Source organism: Spea bombifrons, chromosome 12 (genome assembly GCF_027358695.1).
Source record: "Spea bombifrons isolate aSpeBom1 chromosome 12, aSpeBom1.2.pri, whole genome shotgun sequence".
Lineage (NCBI taxonomy): Eukaryota > Metazoa > Chordata > Amphibia > Anura > Pelobatidae > Spea > Spea bombifrons.
Window position 1 is genome coordinate 23,459,309 of NC_071098.1, and position 21,915 is coordinate 23,481,223.

General features: G+C 40.5%; 1 protein-coding gene across 1 annotated transcript in view; it reads left to right on the forward strand.

The window, feature by feature from the left end:
* GRIN2D (glutamate ionotropic receptor NMDA type subunit 2D) overlaps positions 1 to 21,915 on the forward strand; it is a 228,995-nt gene that overhangs the window by 154,146 nt on the left and 52,934 nt on the right. Inside the window, exons 6-7 of the mRNA XM_053451874.1 lie at positions 1,260 to 1,428; positions 13,655 to 13,808. Of these exons, the coding sequence (XP_053307849.1) occupies positions 1,260 to 1,428; positions 13,655 to 13,808 (323 nt within the window). The remainder of the gene's footprint in view (positions 1 to 1,259; positions 1,429 to 13,654; positions 13,809 to 21,915) is intronic.

Below are 21,915 nucleotides of genomic sequence, written 5' to 3' on the forward strand. Positions count from 1 at the left end.
AAAATATACCCTCCCCACTGTGTTAAATGAAGAATTTGTACATCAAAGCTGATGGAAAATAATGCATTTTACTTCCAGCAAACTTGCCTATTTCTCTGTATTCCTATGTTCTTAAAAAAATAGATGTTTTTCCCCTTTTATTTATTTATATATATATATTGTATTGCAATAGGATGTGTTCAGCCATGCGTGCATTTCCAAGAACTACTGTAGTGTGGTGAGCCAGCAGTATAAATCTAATTCACGAATCAATCCTTTGCCAAACCCCCGTCGTCCCTTACAGTCTTAAGCTCGTCTTGGTTTTGTCAAGCGCTCTGGATTTGTCCGCACTTCCTGCATGAGTTTATAGTTAGCGGTAAAAATAACAACACGGTGAAGTTTCTAAGAAGGAGGATAAAAAAAAAAGCTGAAAAATTTGGTTCCATTGGTTACTATGGTGATAAGATCACTTTTTACACCATTATATGGACTATATCGATTTATGTAAAATATAAAAAAAAATATTTTTACCAAAATGAATGCTTAACCAGAGTAATCTGAGGAAGATACAGTGCCAGGTGGTATTTACAGTACTTATACGGAGAAATAATAACGCAAGCAAAAAAGAAGTCAAGTCTTTTGTCTTATTCGATAGTCCTAGGACTAGTCAGGCTGTCATTGGTGCTGGAGTCCATATGGTAGCACATATTTATTTACCATTAAATAATGGAATGATTCCGTCAGTAGGAATATGGGATTGGGTGCTCGGGTGATAAAACCACTTTTCTATCAAATACTTTTGTTGACGTTTGACTTACATCGGCCATCAGGAGTACCAGTTTATTCGATGAAATTAGTGGTGGGAGGGTGAAAGTGAGTGGAAACAGAAGAACTTTAACAATTATTTGGAATATTAAAGAAAGCAAACTCCTTAATCAATATGATGTCATATTCACTAATATGCAATTATATTTTATTATTATTATTATTATTATTATTATTATTATTATTATATACTCCCGTTAGTTTTTAAAATATCAATTGTTAAATATCTGGACCTTTTATACCGAAGAAGGATTTAAGGTTTCTTTAACGGTTTCAGTGTCCTGGTGGTGAGATGCCCTATGATCTAAGATGTTTGTTTTTAGGCTTTGTTAAAGATTTTTAATATATGACTTCCAGTATATGTTTTCTTTGTAATTTGTCATGTCACAGATGCTGGTTTGGTAGAACCTTTTAGCTCCTCATTAATATTCATGTATTTTTCTTTTCTCTTGTAGCCACTTGACAGACCCTATCATTTTCGTGAAACAGTGCTGTAAGGGTTTCTGCATTGATATTCTTAAGCGTCTTGCAAAAACTATTGGATTTACTTATGACCTCTACCTAGTGACCAACGGGAAGCATGGGAAGAAGATAGAAGGAGTATGGAATGGCATGATTGGGGAGGTAATACATTAGCTTCGCGATTAAAAAATGTTAATAATATGTGTTTTTTTATAAAGGGAGAGTTGAAGTGTCTGAGGAGCGTTGTGCTCTTAGCTTCCTCACTTCGCTACTCGTTAAGAAGAGCCAACACTGGCAAGGATCTCCATTAAGAAGAGCTGAGCTGGCCCCGTATAATACATACCTCAAATACACAAGGAGACTTTAAAGAAGTCTTGCTGATTAAACTCTGAAGATACAGGGCCAGCAAAGCTCTTTGTGCGACAGAAGCTCCTTGGGGTTGGACGTTCAATGAGTTGTAACCACAACTCTTCTGTCTCTTTAGTGAATAGACCACTTTTTGTCTCTGTTGGTATGACTCCTACAAGCAAGACAGAGGAAGTCTACTGAATTGCTTAATTCTGTCCCCAAGTTGTGCTGCTAACAGTCCATTATAGCACTGCTATTACATTGTATTTAGTTAAATTATAATCATGTATCCACATTAGGTGGATGACCGTGTACATACCTTACCACCTCGCGATGCATTGAAAGAGAATGTCAGGATATGACATCATATACACATATATATGCGTATATGATATCATATATGGAGAAATAATAACTGGACCACGAAGCAGTGGGGTCGATCTAGCGCTATACTGCAAAAGTACCGAGCTAGATCGACTCCACTGCTTCGTGGTCCAGTAATCCCCGTAATCCAGCTATAATCCCCACAAAGGCGAGAGGCTGCACAAAAATCATGACTGTTCCAATAAAACAGCATGGTTGGGTGGTGTGAGTAAGAAGTATTAGAAATATTGTTTTATGGGAAATCATTTTGTCATCTGTAGTGTAAGTGGGGCTTTTTTTTTAAAGTATTTGCTTATAGCCCCTAAAATCCTAGCGTTGTTCCAGGTTATATTTCTACGTCCTGTTTTTTTAGGGTGAAAATATACTTAATATCGTGGAACGGATAAATGGTGATATAATAGATGATATGCTTTCTACCATAATAAATGCATTTCTTCTCTTATGATAATTAGTCTAATTTATTGAAGATGTTGTCACTCTTAATTTTATCAGCACTTAATATGTTAGCATGTAAAGAATCATTTTCACATGTCAGAGCTTATTAGCGCCCATATATCATTGTAGCACATTTATCCGTTCTATCCTTTCTATTCCACTGGGAAGTTACTGGGAAGTTTTTTTTTTTAATTACTATTATTTTAGTAAGGGAAAGTAAAACTCTCCCTCTTCGTTTTTTTAACCCTTTAAAAACCTTTTCACTGTAACTTAGTGACAGTTTCTTATCGCGTGATTAGTATGGCTTATGGTAGTTGTTATTATTTATTGTTTTATATGGCGCCATCAGATCCCGCAGTGCTGTACAAAGAGTAGACAGGCGATAACAAATAGTATATAGCATAACAAGATGACATACGGGAACAACAGGTGAGGAGGACCCTGCTCAAACCAGTTTAGAGCATTATAAAAACGATGTGCTAAGCATTGGAAATGATTATGTTGCTTCTACAGGTGTCAAAACTTTGCGTGATTTATTTATTTAAAAAAAAAATTGGAACCTGATCACCCGACATGCCCCTAGTTACGCAGCAGCTGCCATCCTAGGACCCTTCAGCTTAGGACAAAATACGCTGCAGGGTATAGGCTGGTAGCTTCATCAAGACATGTAATGCGACCCATTGATGTGTAAAGTATTTTACTCGCACAATATCTTTTAAATTGTCTGCTGTTTATATGCACAATGTTATAAGGATGCAGAAATCATACCCATAAAACACCTGGAAGACGTACTGAAAATAAAGCTTTGTGGGGCGCTCCCTTAAACTGCAAAAAAAACCAAAACATTATAAGCCTGAGATTTTAGTCACACTGCAGTCAGTGTGAACCAGATTAAAACTGCAAATGTACATATTGCCACTCACCGTATGAAAACGGCACTATTGCTAATTAGTTGTTCTAAAAATAGGAATTTTCCAGGTCACGTTCTTATACGTTTTTTAATATTATGGCTTGTAGAATTCTGTAATATTCAAGATTTGCATTTATCTGCATTTTTTCTGCTTTAAATTATTAGTAAATAAAAAGAAAAAAAGTAAAAGTATTGTGGGTAGCTCCATATTTATATTGATATACACATTGATCATCACGCCTTATCCTTTAAAAGATAAAACACATACAATTCAATAGACTTTTTTCAAGTTTCTTTATTTAACTTGTATTAGAAAGACTTTACTTGTTTCAGGCTTCACATAGGAGATGAGATTGTGGGGCCTGTGCTGCAGGAGTATCCCCTAAAAGATCAAAACTACATTTACACGGCATTCAGCTTCACAAAGCCTAAGAAAAACGAATTGAATGCTTACTGCTTACCCAATTCTTAGGGGATTCTTGTGTGACAATGGGCAACTGGTCTAGAAACAGAATAGGGATGTTAGATTTGTGTGACATTCAGGGCTGAGATCATGTATAGTTTAGTAATTTTCTAAGCTTGTTACCATCAGATTCTACACATATCGCTGGCATTTCATATCCTCTAACCAGTGGCGTATCAAAAAATGTCGGGGCCCTTGGGAGACATGCAGTTGGAGCCCCCCTAATCTCCTCCTACACAAACAGAAACACACTAACATACAGAACATGCATTAACATACTTACACACATACTAACACACACAACATGCAGTAGCCTACATACACAAACTTACATCTTTACTTAGATACACACATACTAACATACTTACACACACTAATATACTGACACACATGTTAACATACTTGCACACACAAACTAACATACACAACATACAGTAACATACACACACGTACACATAGCAAAATACTTAAACATACTTACTAACACATATGTACACAAACATACATAACATGCAGTAACATACTTACACGTACTAACATACACAACATGCAGTAGCCTACTTACACAAACTTACATCTTTACTTAGATACACACATACTGACATACTTACACACACACTAACATACACAACATGCAGTAACATTATCTAGATACGCACATACTAACATACTTGGAGGAGCTGGCATTGGGCTCTGGGGGCCTCCTTTATGCATCTAAGTGCATCTAACTCGTAGCAAAATAAAATAAATAAAAAACAGAACAGAAAAGTCCCAAGCTTTTATTTGATTTTTTGTGGTATTTTGTACCATCTACATTACGACATAAGAGAACTTTTAAGGTGGTCCATAAAACAAATACTTAATTTTCTGAGGAGCTAAGAAAATCACAGTTTTATCTGTATCAACACTGATGGTTTCTGCACAACAACAAAAAAAAAATAACCCAGGGAAATGTTCTTACAGATGAAGCCAACATACATGGTAAAAATAGGAACAAACACGAAATCAAAGCTTGTCCGCTTTCATGGCAACCAAAGTTCTCAAATGATGGCGTTAAAGTTCAACGTGATGTGATTCGTAGTGACAGCGCAGAGCCAAACGTATAAAGTTGTCTCTGTTCGTGAAAACTCCGCAGCCCTGGAGTCAAAAACAGAGTCAATTGGATGGACTGGAAAGGTCACCAGAATAGCAAAGCCACAGATAAAAAAGAAGATCATACAGAACACATCACTAATGTCATGTGTTCCTTACCGCAATGGAATATTCCATTTATTCATATAACAAATAAGTCTTAAGTTGCACTGATTGAATGGAAAGAAAGGGAAGGAATAAGTATTGTTACTCATAAAAGCACGTCTTGTAAACGTCCCATGGGGAGTCGGGTGAAGGTGACTCTCCGTGTTCTAGACTCCTAAAATAGAGTATCTGTGATAGCCAACACAGCCCTACATTTAACACTTGGAATGCTCTTCTATGTAACAAAGTAATATGTAATTAAATACACTATTTTCAATTTTAATGAAATTTATTAACTATTATTACTAAATTATTACATTACTAATGTTGATATACTTTTTTCTTTTCTTTCAAATCATTTTATAGTTGTGATGTAAGGACCACCGCCCCACTCAAGAACAATAAATAACATTCCTTGCATATTCTTCGCAATATACAATATACAAGAATATACATATAATATACAATATACACTCCTGCCTAATTCAGTTTACTTGCGGTGGTCAAAAGAATGAGTATGAAAAATGCATGATATTTTTATAGCAGTAATTGGTAGCCTAGTTTATTATTTTGTTCATTACAATCATTAATGGTAATAATGGTGGATTGTAAACAAACATTTGGTGTCTAGTATTAACTTGAGGATTGGAGTGACCATAATGAACTAGAAAGGCTATCTGTATACCTGAGAACTTGCCATATTTGTCAGTAGTGAATTCTCGGTTACGATCGATATGACGATTCTTACTAAATAACAAATCATAAGGCTGAATTATATTTCCAGAAACCTTGTTCTAAAGCTACGTTTTTCTTGCTGTCCTTTAGCTAGCCCAGGACTTGATGGGGTTTTTATGATTGCAGTGGATTTACTCTTTCATGGTTTTCCAAAGTAATAAGAGCGGACGTAAAAATAGGTCAGAGAAGGTTAGAAAAGAACACATTTCATGTGAAATATTTTTACTAAATATATTCTTTATTTTGCCGATCTCAGCCCATGGGTAAGGCCAGAGCCGGCCTTAGGTGTTCTGGCGCCCTGTGCGAACTACTCCTCTGGCGCCCCCCCTCACTACCCCCCTCTGCCCTTTCAAACTACCCCCCCCTCTGCCCCTTCAAACTACCCCCCGCCCCTTCAAACTAGCCCCCCATCTGCCCCTTCAAACTACCCCCCCATCTGCTCCTTCAAACTACCCCCCTCTGTCCCTTCAAACTACCCCCCCTCTGTCCCTTCAAACTAGCCCCCCCTGCCCCTTCAAACTACCCCCCTGCCCCTTCAAACTACCCCCCCTCTACCCCTTCAAACTACCCCCCCCTGCCCCTTCAAACTACCCCCCTATGCCCCTTCAAACTATCCCCCCTCTGCCCCTTCAAACTACCCCCCCTCTGCCCCTTCAAACTACCCCCCTATGCCCCTTCAAACTACCCCCCCTATGCCCCTTCAAACTACCCCCCCTATGCCCCTTCAAACTACCCCCCCCTCTGCCCCTTCAAACTACCCCCCTCTCCCTACTTCTCCTTATCCTAACTTACCTTGAGGAGTCCTGCCGGCATTTCTCAACATGAGATCCCGGCACCGCGACGGAGTCACGGAGAGTAAGGGGCGTCGAGCGGTTGCTGAGAACTTCACGAGCAACCGCTCGGCGCCCCTGCCCGGCACATAAATGAAAACATTGGGGGTTTTTTTTGTTTGTTTTAACTTTATTTAACATCCTCCATGTTAAATAAAGTTAAAAAAAACTTTATTTAACATGGAGGATTTAAAATAAAGTTAAAAAAACAACAAAAAAACCCCGATGTTTTAATCTAGGTCCAGAGTGGGCGGCAGCGGACACCGCGGCGGCGGCCCCTGGAGTGTGGCGCCCTGTGCGGTCGCACAGGTCGCACACCCCAAAGGCCGGCCCTGGGTAAGGCTGGCCAATTGACTCAATAATGTAACGCCCCAAAACATACTTGTGCACAGTTTGTTCTATCAATGCCATCCAGTGTACATTGAGCATTATTGGATTGTATGTAAAAAGGAAAACAAGGAAAAATATAGAAAACAATGTCAGATCAGAGTAGATCGCAGGGTAATTTACTTCCTGCCCCAGGTTAGAAAAATAAAAATACTTCCATCAAATTTGATAATGTGATATTCATTAACTTGAAGGCAGTCGCGTAAATACAAAAAACAATTAGCTTATTAAAAGGATCAAATGAAGCTATTCAGCATTTATCATTACTCCATGGAATACAGAGCTCTGGATATATCAGTGCTATTCCTGACTAATCTTGTTTCCCCAGACACCTTGCATCCTGTTTAATATTGTAAGCTGTATGTAATATCTCTTAAGCTTCATATTTCTGATGTAAACTATGTAGAGGTGCAGTACTCACAACAACTCATTTGGAAAAAAAAATCACAACAGCATCTAGTTATTCTTGGTGTTCCTTTCGCAATAAATAATAACTAAAAGAAGAAAAACACAACAGGACATGTGGACTTCTTTATAGGTAAATTTAAAAATGTTAAACTTACATTTAAGACTTAACTTTAGGAGAAGTTGCAGCTCCACAGCTAATGTAGAACACTTTGGCCCATTGTGTGACATTTTGCTACTTGAAGCAGTCAATCAGTGGCAGGAATTCAGTCCCATTGGTTCTCCCATTGGTCTTGTTGGAAACCACATTCCTCGCCGAGCCAGTGCTAGAGCTGACTGGCGGTAGGTAAGTATACTGTGGCAGGAAGGAGTTGCCGTTAGCAGCGGGGGTTGTCTGCGTCCATCGCGCATACACCCTCCGGCAGTCAGAGAGAATTCCCCGCAACGCTGCGGGGAACTCTTCTCTCTGACAGCAGGGGAAGGTCTGCGCGATGGACACAGACAACCCCCGCTGCTAACGGCACCTCCTTCCGCCTGCAACGGAAGTTGCCTACGCGAATCGCGGAGACGTCTACCCGCTGCCCTGACCACACACCAGGGAGTCAAAAGCACCAGCAGTGGAGGTTACCGCATAGGAAGATCCAGGTCCCCTGCAGTGCTGCGGGGGATCTGGATCTTAGCCTCATATTGAGACCTCTATTTGAGGTCTGATTATAAGCATTTGCTCTGAGAAAAACCTTATCTTATAATCAAGCAAATACGATAGTTTTCCAGAGAACATTTCAAAATTGTTCCTAATGAACAGAGGATTACTCTAAGTGATCAAGGCTGACATCAATCATTTTTGGACCCAGTATGTACTCTTACATTATATTTCCTTTACAGCACAAAATGTTGTCTCTAAGTATAAAGTATAAAAATACCTGATGGTACAAAACAGATGAGGTTGTGATACAATGTTTAAAATACCATGTAACATTTTGCTTCATTTAGGTTTAGTTTCTGAAAACATGGATGTCCAATTTTTGTACCTCTTTTGGCGTCTAAATGCACATAATAGGTTGACATCAGTTCTTTATGTATTATATTCCACTTTGTGCTGTTATAATTGTAATACAGATCAAAGTTATGTCTGCCTGCGTCTGAAATATCTAACCAGGAGAGTAAATATGAATTCTATGTGCATGAAATGATTAGAGCTAATGCAAGTTATGAACGTATTTTCGGATTATTAGAACAGCTCCAAACCTGATAATTTAAAAACGCACTGCTGCTTACAAAGTAATATGGGGATAATGACTTCTGGTATAAGATATGCAAATGGATTTATCAATTTACTCTTACACTATTAAAGCAAATGTACTGTATTCATAAATATTATAAACCACCCATAGAGCATAATGGATTTGTGGAGCTGATATTTGGTACGTTGAAGGTATTTCAGTGGTTTGATTTCACATACCCCGCTTTTCATCGGATTATTCCGTTTAATTGAATTGCTTCTAAATGTGTTTATTAAATGTATTATATATATATATATATATATATATATATATATATATATATAATATATATATATTAATGCTAGAGAAACATAGAATAATAGAAACAATAATTATTTAAGTACCTATAAGTATTGAAACATTCCTTATTCCTTACAATGAAATCTAGCGTTAAATGTAGTTCTCTACTGGCTTTTATAAAAATTTAGCTTGGATGGATTGCACCTGGACACATACCTCCCAACTGGCCAACAGAGGGGCAATGGTTAGAAGTGCGGCTGAGCAAAGGCCTTTATATAGGTCTGTTAATCTGCCTTCCAGAGACAATAGGATCAGTAAAGGGATTAACAATAGGGGTCCCCACCTCCACTATCTATTACTGGCCGAAATCAGTTCCAAGGTTTGGCTGGGGTAAATGTCTGTAGTGGTGAAACTGGGGGGAAGAGGGGACAACCTAGTAGTGCGGGGGGTCTGATATTAAAGTAAAACAATGGCGGTCACTCCCTGGTTGCATATCCTGGCTGTCTGCCGCGGACAATCCCGTCAGCAAGTGATGGGATGATATACTGCTGGGGGTAGCCACCGAAGTCTTTACAACGTCAGGGCCCATTGTCAATAGGGAGGAGGCTAGCAGTGATGGAGGTTTCCGTCACAGTAGGCAAATATGCTTCATCGAAGCCTAGAAATAGTTAATGGAATGTAACAAATGTGTCATGGATTTCAAAAGACCCTGCATTTAAACCTCAGCTGTTGTGTACCAGCATTATTACATTAAGAGCTATTATTTAATTTCCGATAGAGCCATGCGCAGCTGTGCGCTAATTCTCCAGAACAATGCTCAGTAGCTGTGCATTACAGCAGAACAGTTGCTATAGCTGCTGTCGAGCTTACTTATCATAGATCTGTTACCTGCAATCTCTAAACATAGTAGTATAGTCTATTCTTTTGTCCATGTTACTGTCAGAATCAGAACAACATTCATAGCTTTAGCATGTCATAGCTCCCGACATTCCTGGATTTAGTGTGATAGCTCAAATTTTCAGGTGCTGTCCCATGTAGATACCCCACGGGCAGTGGGGATTATGGGCTGGTTGGAGAGATCCTCTGATCTCCACTAACTGGTCCAAATAACTATAAAAATAATAGTCTGCACTGTTGCGAAAGGTTCCAATAAAGTACGAGGGCAGTCCTGCTCCAGCAACGCCCCATCCCTCCTCCTCTCTGACCAACCTCTCCCCACTTCCAGCCGCACCCCCAACAAAGGTGTCTCGATTTGGGCACCTGAAGCGTTGGGACGTATGTTATATCTAGAAATGTTCACTGTGGCTATCACTACTAACATTTAATATAAAATATTATCAATTATCTGCCAACCTGACCAATTTAAGAAAATTCTTAACCCTTTATGTACTTGACTTATTACCGTATTTACTCGATTATAAGACGACCCCCCAAAATCTGAATATTAACTTATGAAAAAAAGAAAAAGCCTGAATATAAGACGACCCTGTAGGAAAAAAGTTTTACCAGTAAATGTTAGTTCATGTAAACTATGTGAACAATTGTTTGTTAATAAAAGCTATGATTGAGAAAAATATTTTGTTTTTATTTCCTTTTTTTTTTCAACCTGCCCCCCCAGTTATGCACATCTGTCCCAGGCTTGCCACTCTGCCCCAGAAATGCCTTATACCCCCTATATGCCACTGTGCCCCATGATATGCCTTTTAACCCTCTAAATGCCACTGTGCCCCATGATACGCCTTTTAACCCTCTATATGCCACTGTGCCCCATTATATGCCTTTTGACCCCCTATGTGCCACTCTGCCTCCAGAAATGGCTTATATACCCCTATATCCACTCTGGCATTTAGGGGGTTAAAAGGCATATTATGGGGCAGAGTGGCATATAGGGAGGTAAAACGCATTTCAGGAGGCAGAGTGGCATTAAAGGGGTTAAAAGGCATTTCACAGAGCACTCTGCCTCCAGAAATGCCTTACACCCCCCATTTAACACTCCCCCTCCCTCCTCCAAACTTACCGGTGCTTCTGAGTTGGGGGGGCGCATAACACAGGAGGATCCAGGTCCCCTGCATCTGAGCCCACGGTGCTTAGTCCGGGCAGCATGTAGAGCTCTACACGCTTCCCGGACTAAGCACTGGGGACCCAGATGCAGGTCCCCTGCATCCTCCTGTGTTATGCCCCCCCCCCTCCAACTTACCGGTGCTTCTGAGTCCCCAGTGCTTAGTCCGGGCAGCGTGTAGAGCTCTACGGCATTATATCGTGTAGAGCTCTACACGCAGCCCGGACTAAGCACCGGGGACTCAGAAGCACCGGTAAGTTGGGTCGGGGGTTAACACAGGAGGATCAAGGTCCCCTGCATCTGGGTTCCCAGTGCTTAGTCCGGGAAGCGTGTAGAGCTCTACGAGATTGTATCGCGTAGAGCTCTACACGCAGCCCGGACTAAGCACCGGTAAATTGGGGGGGGGCTTAACACAGGAGGATCCAGGTCCCCTGCATCGCTGCGGGGGATCTGGATCTTAGTCTCATAATCAGACCTATTTGAGGTCTGATTATAAGACGGCCCTGATTATAAGACGAGGGGTATTTTTCAGAGCATTTGCTCTGGAAAAAACCTTGTCTTATAATCGAGCAAATACGGTATTATGTTTCATGTAAAGGAGGTATTTGTCAATACATTTAATCAATAATCTCTATAGTATATCAATAAAAATTATTTTAAATATGTTGCCATATGACTCCCTCCAAAAGTACCTAACACAATACAGGACCATCAAGCCTATAGCATCCATATCATTGGGTAACCTCTGTGGAATAAACAATCGTCTTCCCTAATTAGTTTTGGATGGACATTATTTAATTAGCTTGGAAATGTAATGGTTCATTTACCTGCCTGAAATAGACTCATGAATTCTGAGCTTATAAATCACAACTTGAACCGCATTTCAGATGGAGGAAAAAAGTGACAGGATTTACATATAATCTGCGACTCTAATGATCACTTTTAATAGGATGTTTTCATGTGTGGCATAAACTCGTAAACATGAGAAGCATGTCGGTTCCTTCTAACTACTGATGGCCTTTCCATCAAAATTATAGGAATCACGGTGAGGAAGTTCAATTACATCATTAAACCTGAAGGGAAGAGGAAGTAAAACGCTATAATGCATTGATGACATAATCAAAGATGTAGCCCCGCCTACTTTGCGGGATTAAACAATTTTATAGTTAAGAGTGGAATTAGAAACTGCAGTCTGTAAAGTTTTTATTTATTCTAATTTTCTCAGAAATTATTCTTTAATCATGTAACAGTTATAGAGGGAATTGCTATGTGACAAAACCAGGCATTTACGTTTATTTGTTGTTTTTATGGATTTGAATATTCAGGAAAAGGGAAAAAAACATTGAAAGTCGTTCATATCACAGTCTGTACAATAAATATGCTGGTCAAATTGTGTTTAATGAGCAAAAAAATGTGTATTATGACTCCACCATGTGCACCCTGGTGTTCCACCACATACCGTGACAAGACATCTCAAAGTGTCAGTAAACCTTAAAAAATATTTGGCTGCTTATCCAGTGCCCCTAAAGTGTTAAGAAAGCAGCTTGGTTTTTTTCTATAAATTACAAGTGGTTTTCTCTTGGTGACTGGCACTCGGGCCAAGACTAGACATCTGGCACTCGGGCCAAGACTAGACATCTGGCACTCGGGCAAATGCTGTCATAATGGCTGAATAACCCGGGCCACACACTACTAAAGCATAATAACGCAGCATGTGGCCGTGTTTATCCAGCCATAGGCCACACTTCACTTTACCCAAAACTATCATTTTGTAGATCAGTAGGCTAAATAAACCTGGAAAACCACTGTCTATGCCCATCCGTGTAGCGTGTGCCTCCGCATACCCGTCAATTGGCTGCTGGCCTTAAAGTGACAGGGCCACCTTGTCATCACTTGCCTGGCTCTGCTACCATTACCTGCTTGCACACCGTGATCTGGTCACCAACATCCACTCACTGCTTCCGTAAGGATTGGGATCCTAACTAGATGATGTATGAAGATCTCACTGACGGGATCTCCTCTCAGCTGTCAGTAGGACATCTATAGAAAGCTAGGTTAAGCTCAGAAAACACACCTCGGTTTCTGAGCAAATTAAAAATAATTCTGGCTTCTTTTAGAAATTCTCTTCTCTTTAATGTCTTATAAATCTTAACTTTTCAGTTAAAAGATTCGAATGATTAAAATGAACACAATTTACATTAACTGGTCAACGAAGCAAAAATATAATTGGAAAAATTATAATTTCATACCTTAAAATGTTAATCATTAGTTTATTTTTTAATGTCTTCATTTTCTCTTTTCTTTGAATTATCATCACTCCTCTGTAGTGAAGTTTCCATCCATGTTTGGTGGAAGGTGGTCCTGCAGCCTTGGTAAATGGTGGGGTATGTTGAAAGGAGACTTCAGGGCAAAAGATCAATGCTAACTACACTATATGTTCTAGTGTTCTTTTACTACTACAAAATCCTGCTGTTTCTCCTATTATACATATTTTATATAGATTCACAAAGAAGCAGAAATGTGATCACCAAAAACAACATTTTAAGCTTAAAAATAAAAAAAACATAAAAAATATGCATGATGGTAAAAATTAACTTTAAAGAAGCAACGGAACATGATTTAAATGATTAGTTTCTTTTTAACGTCGTCATGTTCTCTTCTCTGTTCTGTTAGGTGTATTACCAGCGGGCGGATATGGCCATCGGTTCACTGACTATAAATGAGGAGCGATCAGAGATCATTGACTTTTCGGTACCCTTTGTGGAAACAGGAATCAGTGTGATGGTGTCCAGGAGCAACGGCACGGTTTCTCCATCTGCGTTCCTAGGTAATAAACTAATAAATTCTATCTTGTGTGTATTTATATATCTCTAAGATTGTGTATTTTCCTGCGTTGTAACAGACCGTGTTTGCTTCATGGCAAATGATTTGGTTGTTTTTATTTAAGGGACAGTATAATGTTCTTGACAGCCTTGGCAAAAATAATACATGTTAAAGTACTTTATGGGTACTTTAATATGCATTCTTTGAAAAAGAAATACACAGAGAAGCTGCAGCTCTCTTGCATCTCTGGGGTCCAATCATTGTTTGGAAAGTGCTCCCTTTGAAGTCAATGATTGTGCTTTCCACGCACGTGCACGTGGGGGCTGTCATTAGACTCCCCAGCGATGTGTGTTGATTCAGTGCTGTAAGCATATCAAATGGCAGGAGATGTGTTCAGCTGGACCGGGAAAGGAGCAAATGTATATGGAAGGGTTCTGCATCTGTTAGCGGGATACCATGAAAATGTAAAGAAAATCAAAGTGCGTATGATGACTGGAGTGTCCCTTTAATGTATTCAGAAACTACATATGCTTTCCATCTCATTAAATGCAAATGATATTTCTAGTTTAATCATGCCATACTCATGAACATTCTGATTACAGTCGAAATCACTAAGGCAAGGTACCCTTCCCTTTGGCATACATATATACTGCGTATTTCAATATATAAACACGATTATGTAGGCTTATTTACAGAACTTTTAACGTTTTCTATTCGGTTGCTCGTTGTTGTTGATTGGTTCACTTGGCCTTTTAAAGGGTTATGGTGAAAGTATGAGAACTAATAGACAGGCAATGGAGTACATATTGCTGGACCTGCCACAGGCTGCCACAGACAAATTTAGTTAAGCTCAAGGTTTCTCTTACAGTTAATCAACAGAGCATCTCATGTTAACTTTTGAACATATTATGTAATAAATGTCATCCCACCAGCAATGAAACTAATTAACTAATGATGTATTAATTAATAAATCGAGCTCACCTTGCCCTGACATATTGTGATAGAAAGGGGAACCTACACGGTGTTCAGCATCATTAATTGCATTCATCAAAACCACCTATAGTTTGTTTTTTTTCCATTTATTAACTAGCAGTATTTTGTTCTTCTCTAACTCTACATAGGCGACCAGAACCAATTGCCTTAAATTAAATAGAAGAAGTAAAGTACTTAATGAAGGGGAATATCCATTCATAACATGAAACACAAAGTTAAAGGGACAGCCTAATGCCTCAGACAGCCCGGCCAACTCAGATTTTTCCACAAGGAGAAGTGGTGGGGAGTATCCACGCATCTACCCTGCTGAGCAGGAGATACATTTGATGGAGCACAGAACAAGTGTATAAAAAAAATTCCTACAGGGCCAGATTGGTGATCACGAGGCAGCCCTGGAGCTTTAAGGCCAGTGGCCGCCTGATGATGTAGGTGTGGCGGATTGATGGTTATGCGCAGCGGTAATTATCTACTATTTCCTGTAAGCATCATAAGACTGCTTTATTTCAGCCTTCTGATGTACAAAATGATAGTTTCGGGAAAATTAGAGACCTGATTTAATATACAAATCTGGAAGGGGGAAGATATATGCAGCCTGGTCAATTATATTCTAAACACTAGAGTGACATCAGATGATCATGCTGACCAGACCATTCTAATGGTTAAAACGTTATACCAGAATCACCTTTAATACATAACCAACATTATGTAGGTGTAAATATTTACTACAATACCAAAATGAACTGCCGAAATGAGCAACAACATCTTCCACAACAAACATATGTGTTTTGTGCTTATTTTTGGGTTGTCAAGCTTGACACTTGGGGGTCAGATTCATGTAAATTAAATTGACATCCCACACCCCCCAAAAATAAAAAATAGGGTCCTACTACTAAGGTCCTACTAATGCAACAGTATGTAATATAAGGTTGTATTACCAATCTAAAAGTTGGACAGCATCAGTCTATAGAGTGAATTATTTTCTCATTGGTCAGTTCGCTTTAAATTAAAATTATTACAACTTTTAGAATTCGTTGACGAAAAGTTGTTTGTAACTTATGTGTAAACCACAGTCAATAACACAGATGAAAATAGCCAGTCAATTGAGCAGTGCTTGATGTACAGTGGAAATCAGTCTATAGGGTTCTATAAGCAATCAACTGTAGAGATTAATGCAAATGAAGATAAAAGCTAACGAGTGTATCAAATGTACAACACTTCACAGATGTGGCATAAATATTTTATTTGTGCTGCCACTTTTCCGAGAGCAACATTTGATGCTAACTGTAGCTAAATGATGTGTTTTGCATAAGAAAAGTATTGCAAACAAATGATTATACCCCAAAATTACGCAAAATCTTGCATATGGATTCCTAAACCTTTAATTTTAGTGTGCAGCTACTCAAAGATGACATCCTCTTCTCATTATTAATTGGTACATAACAAAACTAGTTACATGCTATAAATGTCTATTATGCTGAGTATCTAAGGTATGTAGAATCTTCTTCATAATGAATAGCTATGTGAACTTTCCCCAAACTATACTCTTTCTGGAGTCCAGATTGTTGACTTCAAGTGGATTTGTAGTGGATTTGCAGATAATGATCTCACAATGAGTGTTTTCCCAAGTTCATCTGGTTCTATCCGCACTCTTTGTTAGTCAAAAATGCCATGCAATCCTATTGCATTCACCTGGAGAGTCACCTAAAGTTGAACATAAAATAAAGGGACAGTTTAATGTCCCAGACAGCCTCACCATAGAATATGTCAAAATAGGCCCAGCCAGGGCTGGGCAGGCCCTCCGGTGGGCCGGCCACGCACTGAAGTGGCCAATGTTGCCGCACGACTGGCAGGGCTGTCTTTAATGCGGGGAAAAACACTGTAGCAACCGCGATCGCAGGATCGCAAGGGCCCTGCTGCTTACCTGTGCATACAGGGTGTGCGAGCAGCGTCTTTTGTGCTGCACCAGGGGAAGCAGAAACCCAGCAGAGTCACGTGAATTTACATCATGTCACATGACCCTGCTCTATTCCTGCTTCCCTTGTGCGGTACAAAACAAGTTGCTCGCACAGAAAAGTATCGGCCCCTGCGGAAGTCTTCGAGCAGCACCGAGAGATCAGCAGTGCAGGTAAGTGGGTGGAGGGGCTGTAAGAATGAGTATGCGTCATTGAGGGAATGTGTCCGGCTCCGTTCGGGCTGCGGAGCTACTTCCCTCTTGTTCCCCCCATCTCGCTAGAGTTTCCCCCGTCTCGCTAGAGTTTCCCCCGTCTCGCTAGAGTTTCCCCTTTGCTGTAATCCATTCCTGGATTTCCATATGCTCTGTTCCGTGCTTCTGATTCCTTGATTCCAGTCCTGCTCTTTGCTTCAGCTCTGTTTCCTTTATAAGGTGTGCCCCACCGTTTGTTATGTTTGTCTGAGTCTAAAGGTATGTCCTTGGTTTTGTGTTTAGATTCATTGTTTAGTTTTAGCTTATTCGTAATTCAGTAGGCAGGGTTTAGCGTTAGGACTCACCGAATATTGGAGTACTTTGGCGTAGTGGTGGACTAAGCATACTATGGCCATATGATGTGACGGAATCTCCAATTGTTATCATATACTCCTAGGCTAGTCCTGTATTCATGTTTTTCTGTCTCTTATGTGCCTTTGGCCTCTATTCCCTGAATCATCTGAGGATCTCGGTTCCTCTCTCCTCTCACCATGTCCCTGTTAAGATTTCCTTGCTTAAAGGAGAAGCGTCTGAGGATCTCGGCTCCTTACTCCATCCCCTGTGTTCCTTGCCTTGTTCCCTGTCCTTAGTTGTGTCCTGTACCATGTGTGTATTGTCTGGTTATGTTTCTTGCTTGGTCTCCCTGTTCCTTGCTCGCTCCTTGCTTGCTATGTTCTGCTGTTACTCTGCTTAGCTTCTAGCCTGCAGCATCCTGCACATGATTCTGTAGATTCTGTCTCATGCCTGCTCCAGGGTGCCTGCAGGATATCACCAAGTTCTGCTTTGTTCTGGACAACATCAGCAGCTATGTCAGGGCGCTGGTATGTGGCCGCACAACCCTAGATGCCCACCGAGAGAGTGCAGTCGCCCTGCACCAGGCCCTGTCCAACTCCGGTACTGCACAATAACTCCTGGACACAATCTTTGGACGCTCTGGGTCATTACAGCCGTCTGTATGGACCCAGTCCCTGACAGAATGAATGAGTATCTGTGAATGAGTATATGAATGAGCGAATTAATGTTTGTGAATGAGTAAAAATGAATGTGTGTGTGATAGCATGTGCACAGGGAGCTGTTTGAGGCTCGGATGCCACAGGCAGGCTGTTTGGGGGCAAAGATGGCAAGTCATATGCTTGGGCAGGTCCTGTGGATGCATTCTGGGTGCCAGGGCTGACACAATACTAAAGGGAGGGGGCAATATGCAAGGGTGTGGGGGCATTGATTTACAAGGGGGTGCTGGCTGGGGGCATCACATAAATCAATAATAAAGGGGGGCTGGGTGGTTGGATACATATACAATATGGGGCTAGCTGGGGGCAATACACAATGGTGTGGGGGCATTAGGGTGACCGCATCGGCCATGTTTTCCAGGACACATATAACTTTTACATATTGCTGTCCGGCCAAGATGTTGGCATCAATACACAAAGGGGGCAGTTGGGGAGATTACATAAATCAATACTAAAGGGAGAGGTAGGCTGGGGGCATAAATACACATAGTGCTGGCTGTGGGCGATACACAAGGAGGCAAAAACACAAAAGGGGGGCCAACGACAATGGAGTGTGGAAAATACTTTCCTGGTCTGCTCTGGTGTGTGTGTCTGGGTGTCGGTGTGGCAGAGCCTGTCCAGATGTGTGTATTTCCGTGTCAGTATGGCAGAGCCTGTCTTGGTGTGTGTGTGTGTGTATGGGTGTTGGTGTGGCAGATCCTGTCCTGGTGTGTGTGGTACTTACTGTAGGAATAAATAGAATTATTTAATTTTTACTTATCCAGAGATAAAATGCCCTCCTGAATTTGTAGTCACTTCAGAGGACAAAAGTGTTATTTACACTATTTCAATCTACATATTTTATTAAAAATGATAAGTGGCACTAAATTGTGGCTTCAGGCATCGCATGTATGATGACTTTTTTTTAGTGTGCTGATGTACTCCCAATCCCATCACATAAGATTCTATCCTATATTATCTGCCGAGCACTGATGTCATCTTTATCCAGTACACATCGATGCCGAGGAGTTAAGGTTCTGTCTATTTTATTTATTTCCATAAAAAGGCCCAGTGAAAAATGAGTGCGGCACACGCACACATACATTTCTGATGAAGTGGCCCACTGCAGAAAAAACTTGGACACCCCTGCCATAGAAGAATGCATATTAAAGTACTTTAATATGGATTGTTTAAATTATTAAAAATGATAAAAAAAAGACTCCAGAGCTGTAGCAGAACAATGCTACAGCTTACTAACACTGCTGCAGCTTCCATCATCTGGGTGTGCATGACAGCAGGAAGTAGGCCGCCACTGAGGGAGCTAATGTGTGCCTCTGCCGATGTCCCCCACATGCCTCCATGCTGGGTCTGGTGTCCGGCTGTCCGACGCACCACTATCTTGCTGCATGTACATATTGTTTATAACATAATCAAATAATTATATAATTTTGTGATACGAACCACAATATCCCATGTATAATATGCAGCTTTTGATCAAAAACTGTTACATGTATTTTTTTTCTTGTATAATACACTCCCACTGCCCTTACATAAGGAAATAAACAACCACAGCTGGTTAGATCCAAAGCAGGACATGGAGGAAGGGGCACAGCGCAGCCATCTTTAAACTAGAAGACTTTAAAGCTAACACCCCTTCTGAGATGTGAGAGACGGACAGGATTAAGAGGCCCAGCCAAAATGTTTTCAACAAGAACATACAGCAAAACAGTATGTTATTTTAAAAAAGGAGCATGTTTATTTAAGATGTATACCATAGTAAATCTAAGAATCTTGGAAAGTTAGAAAAAAATGTCTGTGGATCAGCACCTTTGATATGGAGTTGCCCCCTCTTTGCAGCTATACCAGCCGTCACTCTTCTGGGAAGGCTTTCCACAAGAGTTTGGAGAGCTTCTGTGGGAATTTGTACCCATTCAGGCCCTGACTTTAGTGCTTCCACACAAAACTTATCAAACCATGGACCTTGCTGAGGCATAGTCATGCTGGAATAGAAAAAAGCCTTCCCCAAACTGTTCCCATAAAGTTGGAAGCGTACTGTATAGCTGTTTAAAATGCCTTCACTGGAACTAAAAGGCCCAAACCCTGAAAAACAGCCCCAGATCATTATCTGTCCTCCACCAAACTTTACAGTAGACACTATGCATTCTGGTAAGTAGGGTTCTCCTGGGATCCACCAAACCCAGATTCATCACTCCAGTGTCGAATGGCGGTGTGACTTATGCCAACTTTTGGCATTGCACATATTGACCTTTGGCTTGTGTGCAGCTTTTCAGCCTTGGAAACTCATTTCCAGACGCACAGCGCTTGTGCTGATGTTGATTCCAGAGGCAGTTTAGAACTCTGCGGTGAGTGATAGTACAGAGGACAGGCAATTTATACACAATAGGCACTTTAGCACTTGGCAGCCTTGCTCTGTGAGTGCGCGTGGTCTGCCGCTTCAAGGCTAAGTTATTGTAATTCCTAGAGGCTTCCACTTCACAAAAATAGCCCTTACAATTGATCATGACAGATCTAGTAGGGCAGACATTTCACAAACTGACTTGTGGTAAAAGTGGCATCGTAAAACACCGCCATGTTTAAAGTCACAAAACTGTTCTACTGCCAGTACCATGGAGATGGCTGCCTATGTGCTTGATTTTATGTGTGTGGCTGAAACACGTAAACTCAATAATAAGAAGGCGCGTACAATTACATCGTGTGTGCATGAATTCGTTATTAAATTATTATTTTTTTAAATAAATTTGTCAGATATGATGAATCAATTGCAGTTACAATCTAGAACCCAGAACAGTATCATACAGTTGTATAGATCTATATGTCCCCCTAAATAATGCAGCATATAACTGAGACTTGTTTAAAACATTAACTTGTACCCTCTGTGGAGAATTGTCTGGCACATCTAACTCTCAGACGGCACACAGCTTTATGGAAGCGTCTGATTTTTTATTTATAAATACGGTCCTTGGCCAAGGTGGTTTGATTTTAATGATTTCTTCCACCCTGGGAGGCAACTCATCAATCCCAAATGCCAGCACAAATACAAGCTGTGTCTGGTGGAAACACTGTGGTGAGATAGAGCTGCCAATCACGCCTGCATCATTATGATGCACCCTGATACAAGAATGGACTTTTTCAGCAGTTTGCCAACTTTTCTCAAAAGTAAACTAGTATAATTACTTTCCTTGTGTTAAGTCTCTCGTGCACATGTAAAAAATAATTTTTTTCCTTTCTCTTAAAACCTTCGTCTGTATTCTGCATGTGTTTACCTATTTCCTTTATATGCAGTGACATACGCCTAGGGAGGGAGGTCCAGGGGCGTTTGTTGCCTTGGGTTAGGCATTTGGGCAGCACCTCTCCATGGCTCATGTAGGGATCTGATGGTTTGGCACAGCCTTCAAAATATGCCTTTGTTTATAGCAGTCTATTATTAAAAGCTTTAAATACTTTAAAATTCTCAATTTTTCCTTTGCCCATAAGTTTTGACTGTGGTCATCAAATTGCCTGAAATTTTGGTGGTTAATGTGCTGGACTTTAATAGTGATGCCACTGACAAAGGGATTTGTAATTGTGATTGTGTTATTTATGCGGTCATTAGTGATGCTATGGGTAAGGTATTTAATGAATAGATTGATTAGATTGTTTTTGATCCAAGCACTATGTCATTCATGATGTCATTTTTATGTCATCACCATACCTGGGAATTTCTCGGCTCCGGCTACCCGGAGCCTTCCCTTGCGGGACGCGGCCAGGAGTGCACACTGACGTCAGCGGGCGGTCTAGCTGACGTTGGTGGGACTCGGGTCTTGACCCGGAGAACCGGAGGAGCAGCACTTACCCGGCAATCTCCGGGTCAAACCTGGAGAGTTCCCAGGTATGGCCATCACTATGTCATTCATGATGTCATGTCT